The sequence below is a fragment of the Neomonachus schauinslandi genome, chromosome 16 (genome assembly GCF_002201575.2).
Source record: "Neomonachus schauinslandi chromosome 16, ASM220157v2, whole genome shotgun sequence".
Lineage (NCBI taxonomy): Eukaryota > Metazoa > Chordata > Mammalia > Carnivora > Phocidae > Neomonachus > Neomonachus schauinslandi.
In genome coordinates, this window is record NC_058418.1 from 40523477 (window position 1) to 40540597 (window position 17121).

The 17121-nt window shown below is 35.7% G+C and overlaps 1 protein-coding gene across 1 annotated transcript in view; it reads right to left on the reverse strand.

Moving 5' to 3' along the window:
* Positions 1-15570, reverse strand: part of TERB1 (telomere repeat binding bouquet formation protein 1) — a 43468-nt gene extending 27898 nt beyond the window's left edge. The window contains exons 1-7 of the mRNA XM_021704078.1: positions 15540-15570; positions 5977-6087; positions 5663-5791; positions 2645-2776; positions 1871-1931; positions 1659-1774; positions 1438-1560 (exon numbers count right to left, since the gene is read on the reverse strand). Of these exons, the coding sequence (XP_021559753.1) occupies positions 1438-1560; positions 1659-1774; positions 1871-1931; positions 2645-2776; positions 5663-5791; positions 5977-6087; positions 15540-15570 (703 nt within the window). The remainder of the gene's footprint in view (positions 1-1437; positions 1561-1658; positions 1775-1870; positions 1932-2644; positions 2777-5662; positions 5792-5976; positions 6088-15539) is intronic.
* Positions 15571-17121: the final 1551 nt, after the last annotated feature.

Below are 17121 nucleotides of genomic sequence, written 5' to 3' on the forward strand. Positions count from 1 at the left end.
AATAAAATAAAATAAAATAAAATAAAATAAAATAAAATAAAATAAAAACATCAAAATGTGTTGGGAAGTGTTTCTTCCACTTCCATTTCCTGGCAATTTATGTAGAATTTATTTTCCTTAAATGTTGGTCATAATTCACCAGTGAAGCCATCAGGGCCTGGAAATTCCTGTTTTAGGTTTTCAACTACAAATTCAATTTCTTTAATATATATAATAATATTCAGGTTATCTATTTCTTCTGAGTGAGCTTTGGTGGTTGGTGCCTTTCAAAGAATTTATCCAATTCATGTAAGTTGTCAAATTTAGTGGCATAAAGTTGTTTTGATTATTCCTTTATTATCCTTTTAATATCTGTTAGGATCTAGAGTGATGTCACTTCTTATTCCTGATATTAGTAATCTGGGCCCTCTCTTTTTATTTTGTGGTTAGTCTGGCTAAAGGATCCACCATTTCATTGATCTTTTTAAAGAACTAGCTCTGGTTTCATTGATTTTTCCCTATTCTGTTATTTTTCTATTGCATTGATTTCTTATCTTCTCTTTATTATTTCCTTCTTTCCTCTGAGTTTAACTTGATTTATTTTCTAGTTTCTTAGGTGGAAACTAATATAATTGATTGAGAGCTTTCTTCTTTCCTTATACAAACTGTAGTGCTATAAATTTCCCTCCAAACACTGCTTTCAGAATGTTTTTGCAGCAACCCAGCTTTTATTTTTTATTCATTCATTTATTTATTTTTAGCAACCCAGCTTTTTAATGTTGTGCTTTCATTATCATTCAGTTAAAAACATTTCTAATTTCTTCATGACTTACTCTTTTTTTAAAAAAAAAGATTTTATTTATCTGACAGAGAGATACAGCGAGAAAGGGAACACAAGCAGGGGGAGTGGGAGAGGGAGAAGCAGGCTTCCCGCGGTACAGGGAGCCCGATGTGGGGCTCGATCCCAGGACCCTGGGATCATGACCTGAGCCGAAGGCAGACATTTAACGACTGAGCCACCCAGGCGCCCTGTGACTTACTCTTTTACTCATGGGTTTGTAGGGTTTTTTTTAAGTCTCTTTTTTAGCACTGAGTAATTTTCAGATATTTGGGACTTTTCTAGATGTTTTATTTTTATTCATTTCTAATTTAATTACGTGTGATCAGAGAATATACTGTGTGGGGCTTTAGTTTTGCTATCTAGTTGCTCTGTTTCATGAGGGTATCTGGGGAGATTCAAAACTATGCTGCTACCTCCATCTTTCTTATTATCTTCCTAACAATGTCTACTTTCAAGATTTTCCTATCTGTAATAGTCTAAATGCAACCAAAACAACCCAACTTACTGTAATAAAATTATTTCATTAATTCAATTAACTCCATAATTAACTCAATAGATTTTTGTTATGTTTTGAACTATGTTTCTTCAAGTAAAACTAGAGAATAATGAATACTTACTGTTATTTGCAAGAGTGAGTCCAATAAATGAGCAAACAGGGCGAATTATCTCAGGTTTGATACAATTTATTAGCCAGTCATTGGCATGTGGAAAAAGTGAACAGCAAAGCATTTGATTTTCATCTGAAAGGAGACAAAGTCAATCATGTTTTAATATATTTGGAAAATATCAGTTCATTTGTTTTTATTTTATTTTTATATTTAAATATTTGAGATACTACCATTTTGAGGATTGTTGACACAGACGCACAAAGTACTACACACTGAAGACCATAACTGATAGCTCTGGAATGCATTTTTATCCGACAAATTCAACTCGTATTTTGAAAGAACAGTCCTATTCGGTTAAAAAAAAAAAAGGAAGAAGCAAATTAAAACAAATGTGTTAAAGTCTTAAGTAATGAGTAACAACAAAAGATTTGTATTTTCTTACCTGAACAACTGTGTCAGAACTGTAATACAACCTGTTTCTCTTACAAGTGTTTGTCCAGTCCCTTAAAAAAACAGACATATAATACACAAATAGGACTTCTGTTTATAAGTAATTTTGCAGAAATGAAAAACATTTAACTAGTATTTTTAATAAATAACTTGTAATCACTTTAAAGTATTGCAATAGATAAAAATCTGTAATCGGGGTTATACACTACCTATGCCCAGAAAAAGACAGCATTCAAATTTCCTCCAAAACTGAAATAAATTTTAGCTAAGAGCTACATGAAATTTAAGGTCATTGTTAGCTGATATAATAAACACTGTAACTAAATGGCTAATTCAGTGGAAAATCAACCAAACTAATCATCAAATGCCTCTTTTGCTTTTAAAGCTGCTCCTTTTCAATGTTATTTAAATAACACAAATCACTTTACTATTTTTTATAATTAATAAATATCAAACAATTAAATATATGTGATTCTCTTTTCTTTAAAGCCAGTAGTTCTCAGAAGTTAGTAAGATTTTTTAAAAAGACACTGATATAGGGGTGCCTGGGTGGCTCAGTCGGTTAAGTGTCCGACTCTTGATCTCAGCTCAGGTCTTGATCTCAGGGTTGTGAGTTCAAGCCCTGCATTGGGCTCCACGCTAGACGTAGAGCCTACTTAAAAAAAAAAAAAAAGACACTAATATAAAGACTAGAATAAAAAGAACAAAGACTATTTCAATTTATTATTTTTTTAAATGTTTCTACACCACGAAAGAATGTACTTACTATTATTTGAAACTAGAACCAAAATAACATAGACAGACATTCTTTTCAAATTTGTGTTTGAATCATCATTAGATAAGAACCAAGTTAAGTCTTCAAATAATTCTGAAGTGCACAAAGACTGCTGACAGTAAACTGAAAAATAAAAATATAATTTCAATTTCTATGCATTAGCCTAAGTCTTAAAATACGCTGAATAAAATATAAAGTTGCCAAACAGATGGTTCTCAACCAGATCTCATTTCATTGACATTTATTAGTCATACAACAAAATTTCTGAAAAATTGCTATGTGCTTACTCAATTAGCAGACTAAAAAAGCAGTACCTTAATCAGAAGTACTTGACTGAGACTCTAAAACATGTACAAAATCTCCTAGAATTTCTAATAAAAACCTAACTAGGGATGCCTGGGTGGCTCAGTCGGTTAAGCATCTGCCTTCGGCTCAGGTCATGATCCCAGGATCCTGGGATCGAGTCCCACATTGGGATCCTTGCTCAGTGGGGAGCCTGCTTCTCCCTCTGCCTGCCACTCCCCCTGCTTGTGCTTGATCGCTCTCTTTCTCGCTCTCTCTCTCTCTGGCAAATAAATAAATAAAATCTTTAAAAAACAAAACAAAACCCCAAACCTAACTAAACAAAAAAATATGAAAAAAAATTTAAGAGGATGAGTAAGTAACAAAAGATAGCAAGAGAAAAAAAAAATTTTTTTTAAAGATTTTATTTATTTATTTGACAGAGAGAGAGATAGCGAGAGAGGGAACACAAGCAGGGGGAGTAGGAGAGGGAGAAGCAGGCTTCCTGCTGAGCAGGAAGCCCGATGAGGGGCTTGATCCCAGGACCCTGGGATCATGACCTGAGCCTAAGGCAGACGCTTAACGACTGAGCCACCCAGGCGCCCCAAGAGAAAAATTTTTTAAAATTCAGAAACCTGTTTTAGAAGATAGACAAATGATACTTGTGCTATTTTTTAAAAACTTTCTAGAAATAAAAATATCTTTCCAAAAAGCAAAAATGATACCTGATAGTAGGGTTGTGTGTGTGTGTGTATGTGTGCATGTGTGTGTGTGTGTGTGATAATAATACAATAAACAATTTTTAAAAAATAATTTAAGAGGGCATGTGGCTGGCTCAGTCAGAAGAGCATGCGACTCTTGATCTTAGGGGTGATGAGTTTGAGCCCTACGTTGGGTGTACTGATTACTAAAAAAAAAAAAATAAACTTAAAAAATAAAATCTTTAAAAATAATAATAATTTGAACACAGAGATATAATTTGTATTTTATCCAGTATTTAGAACCAGCTATTAGACTTTCTCTCAAGCAAAGGACAGTGTCTGATTTATCCCAATGACTAGCACACAGCTTGGTTCCTACCAAATGATGAAGAAATATTTATGGATGAAAATTTAAGCGGCATCTGGGTGGCTCAATTGGCTAAGCTATTTGACTTTTGATCTCAGCTCAGGTCTTGATCTCAGGGTCAAGTTCAAGCCCCGCATTAAAAAAAAAAAATGAAACTTTTAAGAATAGAAAGTTGTTTGACAAACCAGTACTTTAGATTCAACTTCATTTTGGGTATAATACAGGAAAATGTTTTTACCAACATGAATTTCTATACCCAGAGTATATTTATCTATATACAAGATGCTGTAGGTTATCTTTGTTTTTTGACTCAACTACCTAGTTATATAGAGAATGAACGTAATAGAAAAACCAGAGATAGACCCACCACATATGCAAATTCATGAAGCACTAACAGCATCTCAAATCAACATGAAAAAGATCTTTTTAATAAGAAGTGTTAGAGGGGCGCCTGGGTGGCTCAGTTGGTTAGGCGACTGCCTTCGGCTCAGGTCGTGATCCTGGAGTCCCGGGATCGAGTCCCGCATCGGGCTCCTTGCTCAGCGGGGAGTCTGCTTCTCCCTCTGACCCTCCCCCCTCTCATGCTCTCTCTATCTCATTCTCTCTCAAATAAATAAATAAAATCTTTAAAAAAAAAAATAAAAAAAAAAATAAGAAGTGTTAGAATAGCTGGATTGCCACATAAAAAAGATGAAACTGGAGCATATATCATGCCATACCCCAGGATATTCAAAAGGAATTCAAAAAGGAAAATGTAAACGTAAAAAATAAAACCATACTAGGACCAAAAGTCAATGTGGGTGGATTCCCCTAGAACCTTAAGAGTATGGAAAACTTTCCTATGACTCAAAATCCAGAAGCAAAAAGGGGAAAGAATGATGAATTTTATTTTTGTAAAAATAAACTTTTGCATGACAAAAAAAAAGATAAGCACAGAAGACAAAGTGAAACAAATGTTTCTGACTAACAGCAAGAAAAATTGTGAAAGATTTTGAAATGATTACTGAATGTCCCATCTAGCACACCCTTCTAGATTATCTGTGTCTTTCACTGTCTTTGGGCTATTTTACATCTCTGTAAATTGTAGAAAATTGACAGTAATCCAAGTCATCCTTTAAAAAATATTTATTTATTTATTTATTTATTTTGAGAGAGAGAGTGCACGCACATGAGCACATGAGCAGGAGGGGCAGAGGAAGAGGGAGAGAGAATCTCACACAGAGCCCCACGCAGGGCTCAGTCTCACAACCCTGAGAACACAACCTGAGCCGAAACCAAGAGTCAGACGCTTAACCAACTGCACCACCCAGGTGCCCTAGGTTACTCTTGATCATAGAAATACAAAACATTTTGGCCAGTAGAACGCAACTGATTATTGCCCTGCAGATACTGACCAGTTATATGCCTACGTACAAATCTATTTTAGCATTCCGTAACGCCTATGTTGTTTTTTTGTCATTGCCTTTGAAACAGTTGTCTTATTTTACTGGTTCCTTCATTAGTTAACAAGTGGCATGCATGAATTTAAACAAATAAAATAACTGGATAAAACTATTCAGACATGTAAAAAAGGAACTTAATTCTAAAATTACTTTTTAGTAGTTTGTTAAAATATAGCACAATGCTTGAAGGATAATGAAAAAAGTTTTCATATATTACCATTTTGTTCTGCAACAGCTCCTAATGTGTATAAGGCTGCTTCTTTTACCATGCTATGTTCACTTGACTTTGCAAGATTTTTTACAAACATCAAACCACCAATTTCCCTAAAATAAACACCTGCATTACCTATAGGGTGTACAGAAAAACAAAACAAATGATATTATGAATCTTTTAAGGAGAAAATAAATCACATGAACTTTGTAACAAAGCATACAGAGTAACTGAGTCAAAGAGAAAGAACTATGCATATTTCATATATCACAATACTAAAGAACTAGAATCACAGATAAAAATTCAGTATCATGTCTTACTATTTTGTTGACAAACTGAATGAATAGTGACCAAAGCTTCCTTTTGTGAGAAAGGATTGTCCATTTGATACTTCAGGCACTCCAATAATAAGTTCAGGTCAGTCTTCATTTCTGAAGAACAAAAATTTCTTTTTCTTTTAAACCAAATGTTTCTTTTCAAAAACTAACCATTTAAATTTCACTTTCCAAATGTATCTTTGTAATGTTTGTTTTTAAAATAATAGTATATATTCCTTTTATAATCTATCAAACAGTAAAGATATATAAAAGATGTTTCTTAAATAAAAGAACTTGAAATGAAATTCTTATAACCATTAGATTTTCCCCTTGCATGAAATAGAATACAAAATTCAAATATTATTTTCTTTAAATACATCTACACTGGTTTAAACATCTGCCATTTAGAAATGAACTGAATGAAAATGAAAATACAACACATTAGAACTTGTGGGATGCTACCAAAACAGTATTTGGGAGGAAATTTACAATACTAAATGCTTATATTATAAAAAAAGAAAGGTCTTGGGGCGCCTGGGTGGCTCAGTCGGTTAAGCATCTGCCTTCCGCTCAGATCATGATCCCAGGGTCCTGGGATGGAGTCCCAAATCAGGCTCCCTGCTCAGTGGGGAGCCTGCTTCTTCCTCTCCCTCTGCCGCTCCCCCCTGCTTGTGTTTTCTCTCTGTCAAATAAATAAATAAAATCTTAAAAAAAAAAAAAAAAAAGAAGAAGAAAGGTCTCGAATTAATGACCTTAGCTTCCATCTTAAGAAACTATAAAAACAGTAAATTAAACCCAAAGTAAGTAGAAGGAAGGAAATAAAGATCAAAGCTAAAAATCAATGGGATTGAAAGCAGAAAAAAGAACTGGTTCTTTGAGAAGATCAGTAAAACTGATAAATCTCTAGACAAACTGATGAGGGAAAAGGAGCAAAGACACAAATTACCAATACCAGAATGAGAGATGGCATCATCATAGATTCTATTTATATTCAAAAGATAAATAATAGTTATGCATAACTTCTTATCTATGGATTCAATGACTTAGGTGAAATGGACAAATTGCTTGAAAGACACAAATTAGGGGCACCTGGCTGGCTCAGTCAGTAAAGTATACAACTCTTGATCTTGGGATTGTAAATTCGAGCCCCACATTGGGCATAGAGATTACTTAAAAAAATAAAATCATTAAGAAAGACAAACTGGGCACCTGGGTGGCTCAGATGGTTAAGCCTCTACCTTTGGCTCAGGTCATGATCCTAGGGTCCTGGGACAGAGCCCCATATGGATCTCCCTGCTTAGCGGGGTATCTGCTTTTCCTTCTGCCCCTGCTTTTCCCTCTTCCTGCTGATGTGCAGGCACGCTCTCTTTCTCTCTCAAATAAATAAAATCTTAAAAAAAAAAAAAAAGAAAGAAAGACACAAATTATCTAAACTCACCCAAGAAGAAATCAGATAACCTAAATATTCCTATATCTATGAAAGAAATTGAAATCACACTTTAAAAACCTTTTGTAAAGAAAACTCCAGGTTCAGATAGCTTCATTTGTAAACTCTTCCAAATGCTTAAGGAAGAAGTAATACCAATTCTACACAAACTTTTCTAAAAGTTTGGAGAGGAGGAATACTTCCAAACTTATTCTATGAGGCCAGCATTACCCTAATACCAAAACCAAAGCCATTAGAAAGGAAAAAAAGACAACTACAGACCAATATCCCACATGAACATACATGTAAAAAGTCTAAATAATTTTAGCAAACTGAATCTAAAAACATATTAAAGTAGCAATACATCATGACCAAGTGGGTTTATCCTAAAATTCAGGGTTGGCTTAAGATATGAAAAATCAATTGATGTAATATGACAAACTAACGTGGAAAATCATATGGTTATCTCAATAGATGCAGAAAAAGCATTTGATAAAATTCAACATTCATTTCTGATAAAAAAAAAAAAAGTTCAGCAAACTTGGACTAGAAGAAAACCTCCTCAATTTAAAAAAGTGTATCTACAAAAAAAAGCCCTATAGTAAACATAATACTTAACAGAGAAAGACTGAATTCTTTCTCCCTGAGATCAGGAACAAGACAGAGATGTTTAACATTGTACTGGGGAGTCTAGGCAATGTCATTCTATTTAACATTCCATTTAACATTGTACTGGAGAGCTTAGCCAGTGCCATCAGGTGAGAAAAAGAAACAAAAGACATTCAAATTAGGAAGGAAGTGCTCGCTTCGGCAGCACATATACAAATTAGGAAGGAAGTAATAAAACTATTTACCTTCATGTATAACATGACCTTCTATACAGATAATCTGATGGAATCTACAAAAGAGCTACTGAGTATAGTAAGGTTTCAGTATATCCATTTAACATACAGAAATTAATTACATTTCTATATATACCAGCAATAAGTAACTGAAAATTGAAATTGAAAAATAATGCCGTTTATGGGGAGCCTGGGTGGCTCAGTCAGTTGAGCATCCAACTCTTGATCTCAGCTCAGGTCATGACCTCATCAGTCATGAGTTAGACCTCTGCCTTGGGCATGGAGCCAACTTTATTTTTTTATTATTTTTTTAAGATTTTATGTATTATTTTTTTGACAGGGAGAGACAGAGAGAGAGGAAACACAAGTAAGGGGAGTGGGAGAGGGAGAAGCAGGCTCTGCGGAGCAGGGCGACCAATGTGTGGCTCAATCCCAGGAACCTGGGATCATGACCTGAGCCGAAGGCAGATGCTTAACAACTGAGCCACCCAGGTGCCCCTGGAGCCAACTTAAAAAAAAAAAACAACAATGCTGCTTATAATAGTATAAAAAATATTAAATACTTAGGGATAAATCTGACAAAGGATGTGAACAACATGTCAACTAAAACTTAAAAAATACTGTGGAGACATATTAAAGAAGATTGAAATAAAGGGAGTAAAACACCTTTTTCATGGGTTGGAGGACTAAATATTGTTAAAATGTCAATTTCCTCAACTTGATCTATAAATTCAATGTAACCCCAACAGGCTTATTTTTTTACAATGGCAATGCAGAGAAGAAAGGACAGTCTTTCCAACAAATGGTACTGTAACAACTAGATACCCACGTTCAAAAACAAAACAAACCAAACTCGAATCAAACCATATACAAAAATTAACTCAAAAGGGGTTGCAGACATAATGTAAAATTGGAACTATAAAACTTTTAAGAGGTAAAACAGGAAAAAATCTTTGCAATCTTGGTTTAGGTGAAAATTTTTTAGACACAGCGCAAATAGCACAATCTGTAGAAAAATAAGGAATAAACTGTATTTCATCAAGATTTAAAACTTCATTTTTTTTTTTAAGATTTTATTTATTTATTTGAGAGAGAGCAAGCACAAGCAAGGGGAGGGGCAGAGGGAGAGGGAGAAGCAGGTTCTCCCCTGAGCAGGAAGCCTGACACAGGGCTCGATCCCAGGACCCTGAGATCATGACCTAAGCCAAAGGCAGATGCTTAACCGACTGAACCAACCAAGCACCCCTCAGCAGTTTCATAAATTGTTAAACATACACCTACCATTTGATCCAGCCATTCCACTCCTAAGAATTTATCTAAAAGAAAAGCAGGTATGGTCCATACAAAGACTTATACACAAATGTTCATGGCAGCATTATATGTAATAGCCAAAAACTGAAAACAACTGAAATGTCCATCAACAGATGAATGGATAAATAAATTGTGGTATGACCATACACTATGGCTAAGTATAACAATAAAAAGGAGTTAACTATTGATATATGCAACAACATGGAGGAATCTCAAAATAATTAAACTGAAAGAAACCACAAAAAAAGAATATATACTGTATTACTCCATGTATTGGAAAAAAAATGTAAACTATAATAACAGAAGGCAGATCAGTGGTTGCTTGGGGGAAAGGGGTCCAGGAAGGGACAAAAAGAAGTATTATAAGGGTGCATGAGGATATATTCCCTATCCTGATTGTGCTGTTTGCATATATACACATGTGTGTGTCAAAACTTACGAAAATATAAACTTGAAATATTTATTTGCAACTAAAAATGAAAGACAATCATTTCCCTATAAAACTTTTCACTACGGCCTTTTAACAATTTCATCTCTTGGTTTTAAATAAAATTGTATGCAGATTTTGACATAATGTTTGAATTAAATTTAAAGTTCTCAAAGATATAGGATGAAGAAAGAACATAAAAACATAGAGGAACACATTAAAAGAAACTTAGATCTATTATCAATCAATATTTAGTTTTCCTCTTAAAAGAAATTCAACTGACAATTTGGTTCAATAAAATTACTCATGACCCAACCTGTTAGTAAAAAACCATAGTACAAAGGTTATTACTAAATTATCTTAAAGCAATAGCAAACATTTATTGATCATTTTCTACATTAATAGAGACCGTAAGAAGGTTAGTTAGTATGGATAGCAATAACAACAAGCCAAAGAGGATTTTTGATGGGGCATGTTGATTTTCAATTCTAGGCACAACTGCAGAAAACAAGAAACTTCTTTAAGTATTCCTCTATTCCCTCCTGTACACCCTCTCCTACTTTGATATTTTCTATTATAATCCCTCTCTTCCCAGACAAAGCACCTAATAACATCTACAACTCAGTTTTATCTTCTCCAGCCTATGCAACCTAGTTCCTTCAATCGTTCCTGAAGAAAATAAAACAAAAACTCAAGTATATACAATATAGAAGCACAATTTATAAAAGAAAATTGGATAAATTGGACCTAAAATTTGAAATTTTTTGAGTTTCAAAAGATATCAAGAATGTGAAAAGACAACTCACAGAAGGGAAGAACAGATCTACAAATCAGATATCTGATAAGGGGCTTGTGTTCAGAAAATATAAAGAACTCTTAAAACTCAATAATAAAAAGATAACCCAAGTAAAAAGCATATAGACATTTCTCCAAGAAAGATATACAAATGGTCAGTTAGTATATGAAATGACGCTCAACATCATTAGTCATTAAGAAAATGGAAACCAAAACCACATTAAATACCACTTCACAGGGGCGCCTGTTGGTTAAGCAACTGCCTTCAGCTCAGGTCATGACCCTGAAGTCCTGGGATCCACTCAGCATCAGGCTCCCCACTCAGCAGGGAGTCTGCCTCTCCCTCTGACCCTCCCCCCGCTCTCATTCTCTCTCTAATAAATAAATAAAATCTTAAATAAAAATAATTTAAAAAAACACGACTTCAAATCCACTAGTATGGCTATAATCAAAAAGACAGATTATGACAAGTGTTTACCAAGAATTTGAAGAAAATGGAACCCTTATACATTGCTGTAGGAACGTAAAATGGTACAGCCACTTTGGCAAAAAGTCTAGCAATTCCTCAAAAGGTTAAATATAAATTTACCAGACTCAATAATTCTACTACTAGATATATACCCAAGAGAAATGAAAACATGTCACACAAAAACTTGTACATGAATGTTCACAGCAACATTACTCATAACTGCCAAACAGTGGAAACCCAAATTTCCATCACCTCTTGAATGCATAAACAAAATAAGATATATTCATTCAATGGAATATTATTCGGCAACAAAAAGGAATGAAGATACTGATAAAACTTGAATAATCCTTGATAATACTATGCTAAGTGAAAGAAGCCAGCCACAAAAGCCCAAATATTGTATGATTCAATTTATATGTCCAGAATAGGCAAGTCTAGAGACAGAAAATAGATTAGCAGTTGCCTACAGTTGGGGGGGGGGGGGGTGGAGGTGTGACTGCTAAAGAGTACAGGGTTGGGGGGAAATCAGAGGGGTAAACGAACCATGAGAGACGATGGACTCTGAAAAACAAACTGAGGGCTCTAGAGGAGAGGGGTGTGGGAGGATGGGTTAGCCTGGTGATGGGTATTAAGGAGGGCACGTTCTGCATGGAGCATTGGGTGTTATGCACAAACAATGAATCATGGAACACTGCATCTAAAACTAATGATGTAATGTATGGGGATTAACATAACAATAAAAAAACTAAAAAAAAAAAATAAAACTCACACAAAAAAAAGAGTACAGGGTTGCTTTGGGGGTGATAAAAAGGCACTAAAATTGATTGTGATGATGATTGTACAACACTGTGAATATATTAAAAACAACTAAATTGTATACTTAAAATGGTTGAATTGTGTGGTATGTCAATTATATTTTAATAAAGCTATTCTATATACAAAAATCAAATTACTGGGGGCGCCTGGGTGGCTCAGTTGTTAAGTGTCTGCCTTTGGCTCAGGTCGTGATCCCAGGGTCCTGGGATCGAGCCCTGCATCGGGCTCCCTGCTTGGCGGGAAGCCTGCTTCTTCCTCTCCCACTCCCCCTGCTTGTGTTCCCTCTCTCGCTGTGTCTCTCTCTGTCAAATAAATAAAGTCTTAAAAAAAAAATCAATTACTGGTATGCTTTGCAGTTGTCCAAATGACCAAAGTGACCCCAATCTCAGGTCTTTTGGGTGACTGATATGGATACTGGGAAAGAGACAGTCTCTCTTTTCTAAATCTCAAACTGCATGTAAATCTGGCTATTCATTTCCAAGGCCAAACTTTGGAACCCTGTCATTAGTCAGAACAGATCCATCAGTAATATTTTCAAATCTATCATCTTACTTTTGGAATATTATCCCTAATCCTTTCAACTGTCTTACTTTCTTATTCTTATATTTACTCCTTGACCCCTAAGATCTCTATAATCCCTTTACTCCTCCTGCACTGAGGCTTCTAGTTTCATTTCCTTCCCTATTCATCCTAGATCCCATGATTCATCACCTCAACCATTATCTTGCTAAGATTACTTTGACCCCCGTCCTTCTACTAAACATGTCCTATAATCCTAACCATGACTCAAAAACATTTTCCTTTCTCTGCTCTTTCAGCCCAAATTTGGGCATTGCTAAAAGAAAAAAAAAATCAAGCAATTATGCCATTACAAATATATATATTTTTTTAAGATTTATTTATTCATTTGAGAGAGCGAGAATGAGAGAGAGCACATGAGAGGGGGCAGGGTCAGAGGGAGAAGCAGGCTCCTCGCCGAGCAGGGAGCCCGATGCGGGACTCGATCCCGAGACTCCAGGATCATGACCTGAGCCGAAGGCAGTTGCTTAACCAACTGAGCCACCCAGGCGCCCGCCATTACAAATATTTGGTATGCATTCCAAGTTATAACCCCCAAATCTATTCAGCAATCCCATCCACGGTCAGCTCTATCTCTCACACCCTTCTGCTTCCTCTGCCATTTTCCGCAATGGCTATTCCAAATCTTCAGCTATCTTTAAACCTCCAACCCCTGTCCCACATCTCCTTCTCTTCCACTTTATTTTATTTTTTAATGATTTTATTTATTTATTTGAGAGAGTGAGAGAGAGAGAAAGAGCACAAGCAGGGAGGAGAGACGGGGGGCGGGGCACAGCAAGAGAGGGAACACAAGCAGGGGGAGTGGGGGAGGGAGAAGCAGGCTCCCAGCTAAGCAGGGAGTTCGATGCGGGACTCGATCCCAGAACCCTGAGATCACGACCAGAGCCGAAGGCAGACAATTAACCAACTGAGCCACCCAGGAGCCCCTCTTCCACTTTGTTTTAATTGGGTTTCCCCAGAAGTAGACCAAGAGACAAGGATTTGAGTGTTAAGTACTTTTTTGAGAAAGTGACACAGGACAGGAAGGCAGACAGAAGAAAGTTATTATTAAGGGTAACTGGAGCTTCACTCCACAAGGGAACTCTGGGAGCCAGGGTGGAGCCACATGTCTCAGAGATATCCCCACCAAAGGGTGAAGAGTATTTGCCCATCAATTCCAATCAGTCATTTGTTCAGGGCTGCTCCCAGGGAAAGGGCCATTAATTATCTGGCATCTCTGGCTTGCCTTGCTCTCTGGGCAAAAGCAGGTTACAAATGCCAAGATAAATCCTCAAAGACACAGATGTTAGGCCTAACAGAATTCCCCACTTTCCACAACACAGGATTCCCACAAAATATTTACAGCCACACTCATTCTTATCTCTTCCTCTACAATATCAGAACAGGTATCTAGCGCCCTTCTTGTTCATGGTTAATCCATTCACCTGTGTTGTGGGACCCTAGAGTGACTACAACTAGTATACTTTGGTGGGGTTTTTTCCTGCCCAGAATGATTTCCCTCCTTTTTGTGCTTTTTTTGGAGAACTCTTCCTCACAACTCTGAGTTTCCCAGTGGTATGAACTGATAGATTTCCTTTCTTGCTTGTACTAGTTTGACTTGATTTCTCTCACATGCAACTCAAATGGCACCATTACAGGCCCATGACTTCCTTAAAAATCTATTCATTTAACAAATATTTATTGCCTGTCTACTATGCATCCACTCTGTACCAGATGGGGATTCTGATTCCAAGGAACTCAAAATCTGGTGATGGAGACCAAGAAAAATATGAATAATTCCCATAGTGTAAAAAAGGTTCTGAGAGGGGCATCTACAATTATCCCTCCTCTCTTTTCAGTTCTCTTCAACCTCTACCTCTTCAGAATCTCCATTCCCTTTTCATATATTCTCTTGTCTCTACTCCCTTACAAGGCTCCCTTAACATTACAGTCTCCCTCTACCTATTTCCATATATCTTCAGTCAAGCTTTTAAGAAGAGTTAGGGGGGCGCCTGGATGGCTCAGTCGTTAAGCGTCTGCCTTCGGCTCAGGTCATGATCCCAGGGTCCTGGGATGGAGCCCCGCATCGGGCTCCCTGCTCAGCGGGAAGCCTGCTTCTCCCTCTTCCACTCCCCCTGCTTGTATTCCCTCCCTCGCTGAGTCTCTCTCTGTCAAATAAATAAATAAAATCTTTAAAAAAAAAAAAAAAAGAAGAAGAGTTAGGTATTCATACTGTCTCCAGATCCTTATTTCCCACCCAAAAGTCAATATACTGCAACCTGGCTGAAATGTATCAAATTTACTGTTAATAAAACAAATGATCTCCTAAATAGAAAATCGAGTGGATAATTCAGTCATCTGTGGACATTTGACACTGATGAGCTCAAGCAATCTTTCTCATGAAGTATTCTCCAAAGGCTGTTTTCCAAAATTCCACATTCCTAAACTTCCATTCACCTTTCTGAAATATTTTTCTCAGTCTTTGAGAGCCCTCTTCCTCAGCCAAAACCTTACGTGGTGTGCATTAAGGAACACTATTTCCCATCCTTTTTTTTTTTTAATATTTCCTCTCTAATGAATCTCCTCCATGCCCATGGATATAATTTCTATCTTTCTAAGGACAACTCTGAAATCTGTACCTCCAAGTATACTTTGGTGGTGGTTCTCTCAGGTTTCCACTGTTCTTGTATATACCTCTATTAAATCAGCTATTATACAGTATTCTAATTATCAGCATGCCTTTACCCATTAGAATGTCAGTGTCCTGAAGTCAGTGTGACAGGCAGGGTAGATGCACAATAAATACGTATGTAAATTGCTGAATAATTCTCTCATTTCCTGGATCCTGTCAGATAATCTGCAGTATATCCCACTAATAGATTATAAAATTAATACCAGATAAATAATCCATTAATTTCTCACCTTGTATCTTCTTTGTGTCCTCACTTTCCATACTCGTCTGTATTCTTTTTCCTTATATTTCATCTATAAGATAAAGGTATTCTCTCAATTTAAATCAATGTTATAAATGCAAAGGGGCAGGGAAAAATAGTTTTCCTGAAGCCAGAGAGCAGGGACTGAATCTACAACTTACTGAATATGCGATAAAGGTTATATTTAAGTTCTCTGAGGCTGTTTCCTTATCTGCAAAATAGGAAATTCCTACTTTATAAAGTTGTTACAAGAATTAAATTTAAAAACATACATAAGCGCACATGGCATTCTTAAGTACTATAGGCATTCAACACATTTTATTAAATAAACATAAAAATGGTTGGTTAACTGAATCTAACTGATCCTCTTCTGGTACTCCTTCCTTATTTTCTCTCCTGTAAATTTTCATCCCATCATTTCTGATTGGTCACCCCTCCATGAATCAGAAATTTAAAACACACACACACACACACACACTTAAGACCTCCATTTCTCTACACAAGCTAAGTTTAATATTAAAATATTTTTCTAACAACCCATTTTTTTCAACATAGTATTCTTTTAAGCTAAAAATCTTTGTTTATATATCACTTGTTAGAAGAATTTTTTAAAATAACCAGCAACCCTGATATGGCATCTCATATGCTAAACTGATTTTTTAGAAAAATCTCTGAGAGTCCGATTAACTTCTTAGAGTCATCAGGACTCAGAGAACTCTAGAATTCTTATTTACTCCAACACTATAAGGTTAAAGGGAGATAGCTACTTATCCTTTCTATTTTTTTCTCATTCTCGGAATGGAAATAAAATTCCCAAACAAAAAAATAATAAATGTGAGAATCTTTTATAAGGTAATATATAAATATACACCAGTTTTGCCATTTTTTTAACCTAGATATTCCATAATGATGTAATGTATGGTGATTAACATAACATTTTTAAAAAAACCTAAATAAAAAAAGAATGGTTAGGTACATTATGGTACACTCACAGGATACTGTTAACAAGAATACTGATGTTTGCTTGAAATGTCTAATAACAAGGCAAAATGCTTATGCTACAATTAATCTAAAAGAACAAAACTCAAACTTTTATCTACAGCATGATCCCAATTTTGTAGAGGCAAACATAAAATAAAACTACATAGAAAACAACAACATATTAACACTTGTCTTTAGCTGGTGGTTCTATGGTGTCTTATCCCATTGTTTTCTATTTTTCACAATTTTTATAATAATAAAAGCTTCTAACATTCAAGTCCTATCATAGGCAAGGTTGTGTTCTGTAAACCTTATAAATATTAACTTTTTAGTTTTTACAACAATCCTAAGAGGGAGCTATTGGGATGAATTCTGATGAGGAGAGGGTAAATAATTTGCCCAAGTTCAAACAGAGAGTATGTGCCAGAGCTGGAATGGGCACCAAGAAAATCTGAGGCCAACCCCTACACTCTTATCCTCTATTGTACTGTCTCCCATATGTAAACATGCATTACCTTTCAACAAATGGGTTAGGATTTGGAAAAGGAAGACTAAATTTAAAAAAAAACTTATAAAAATGGACTACTATA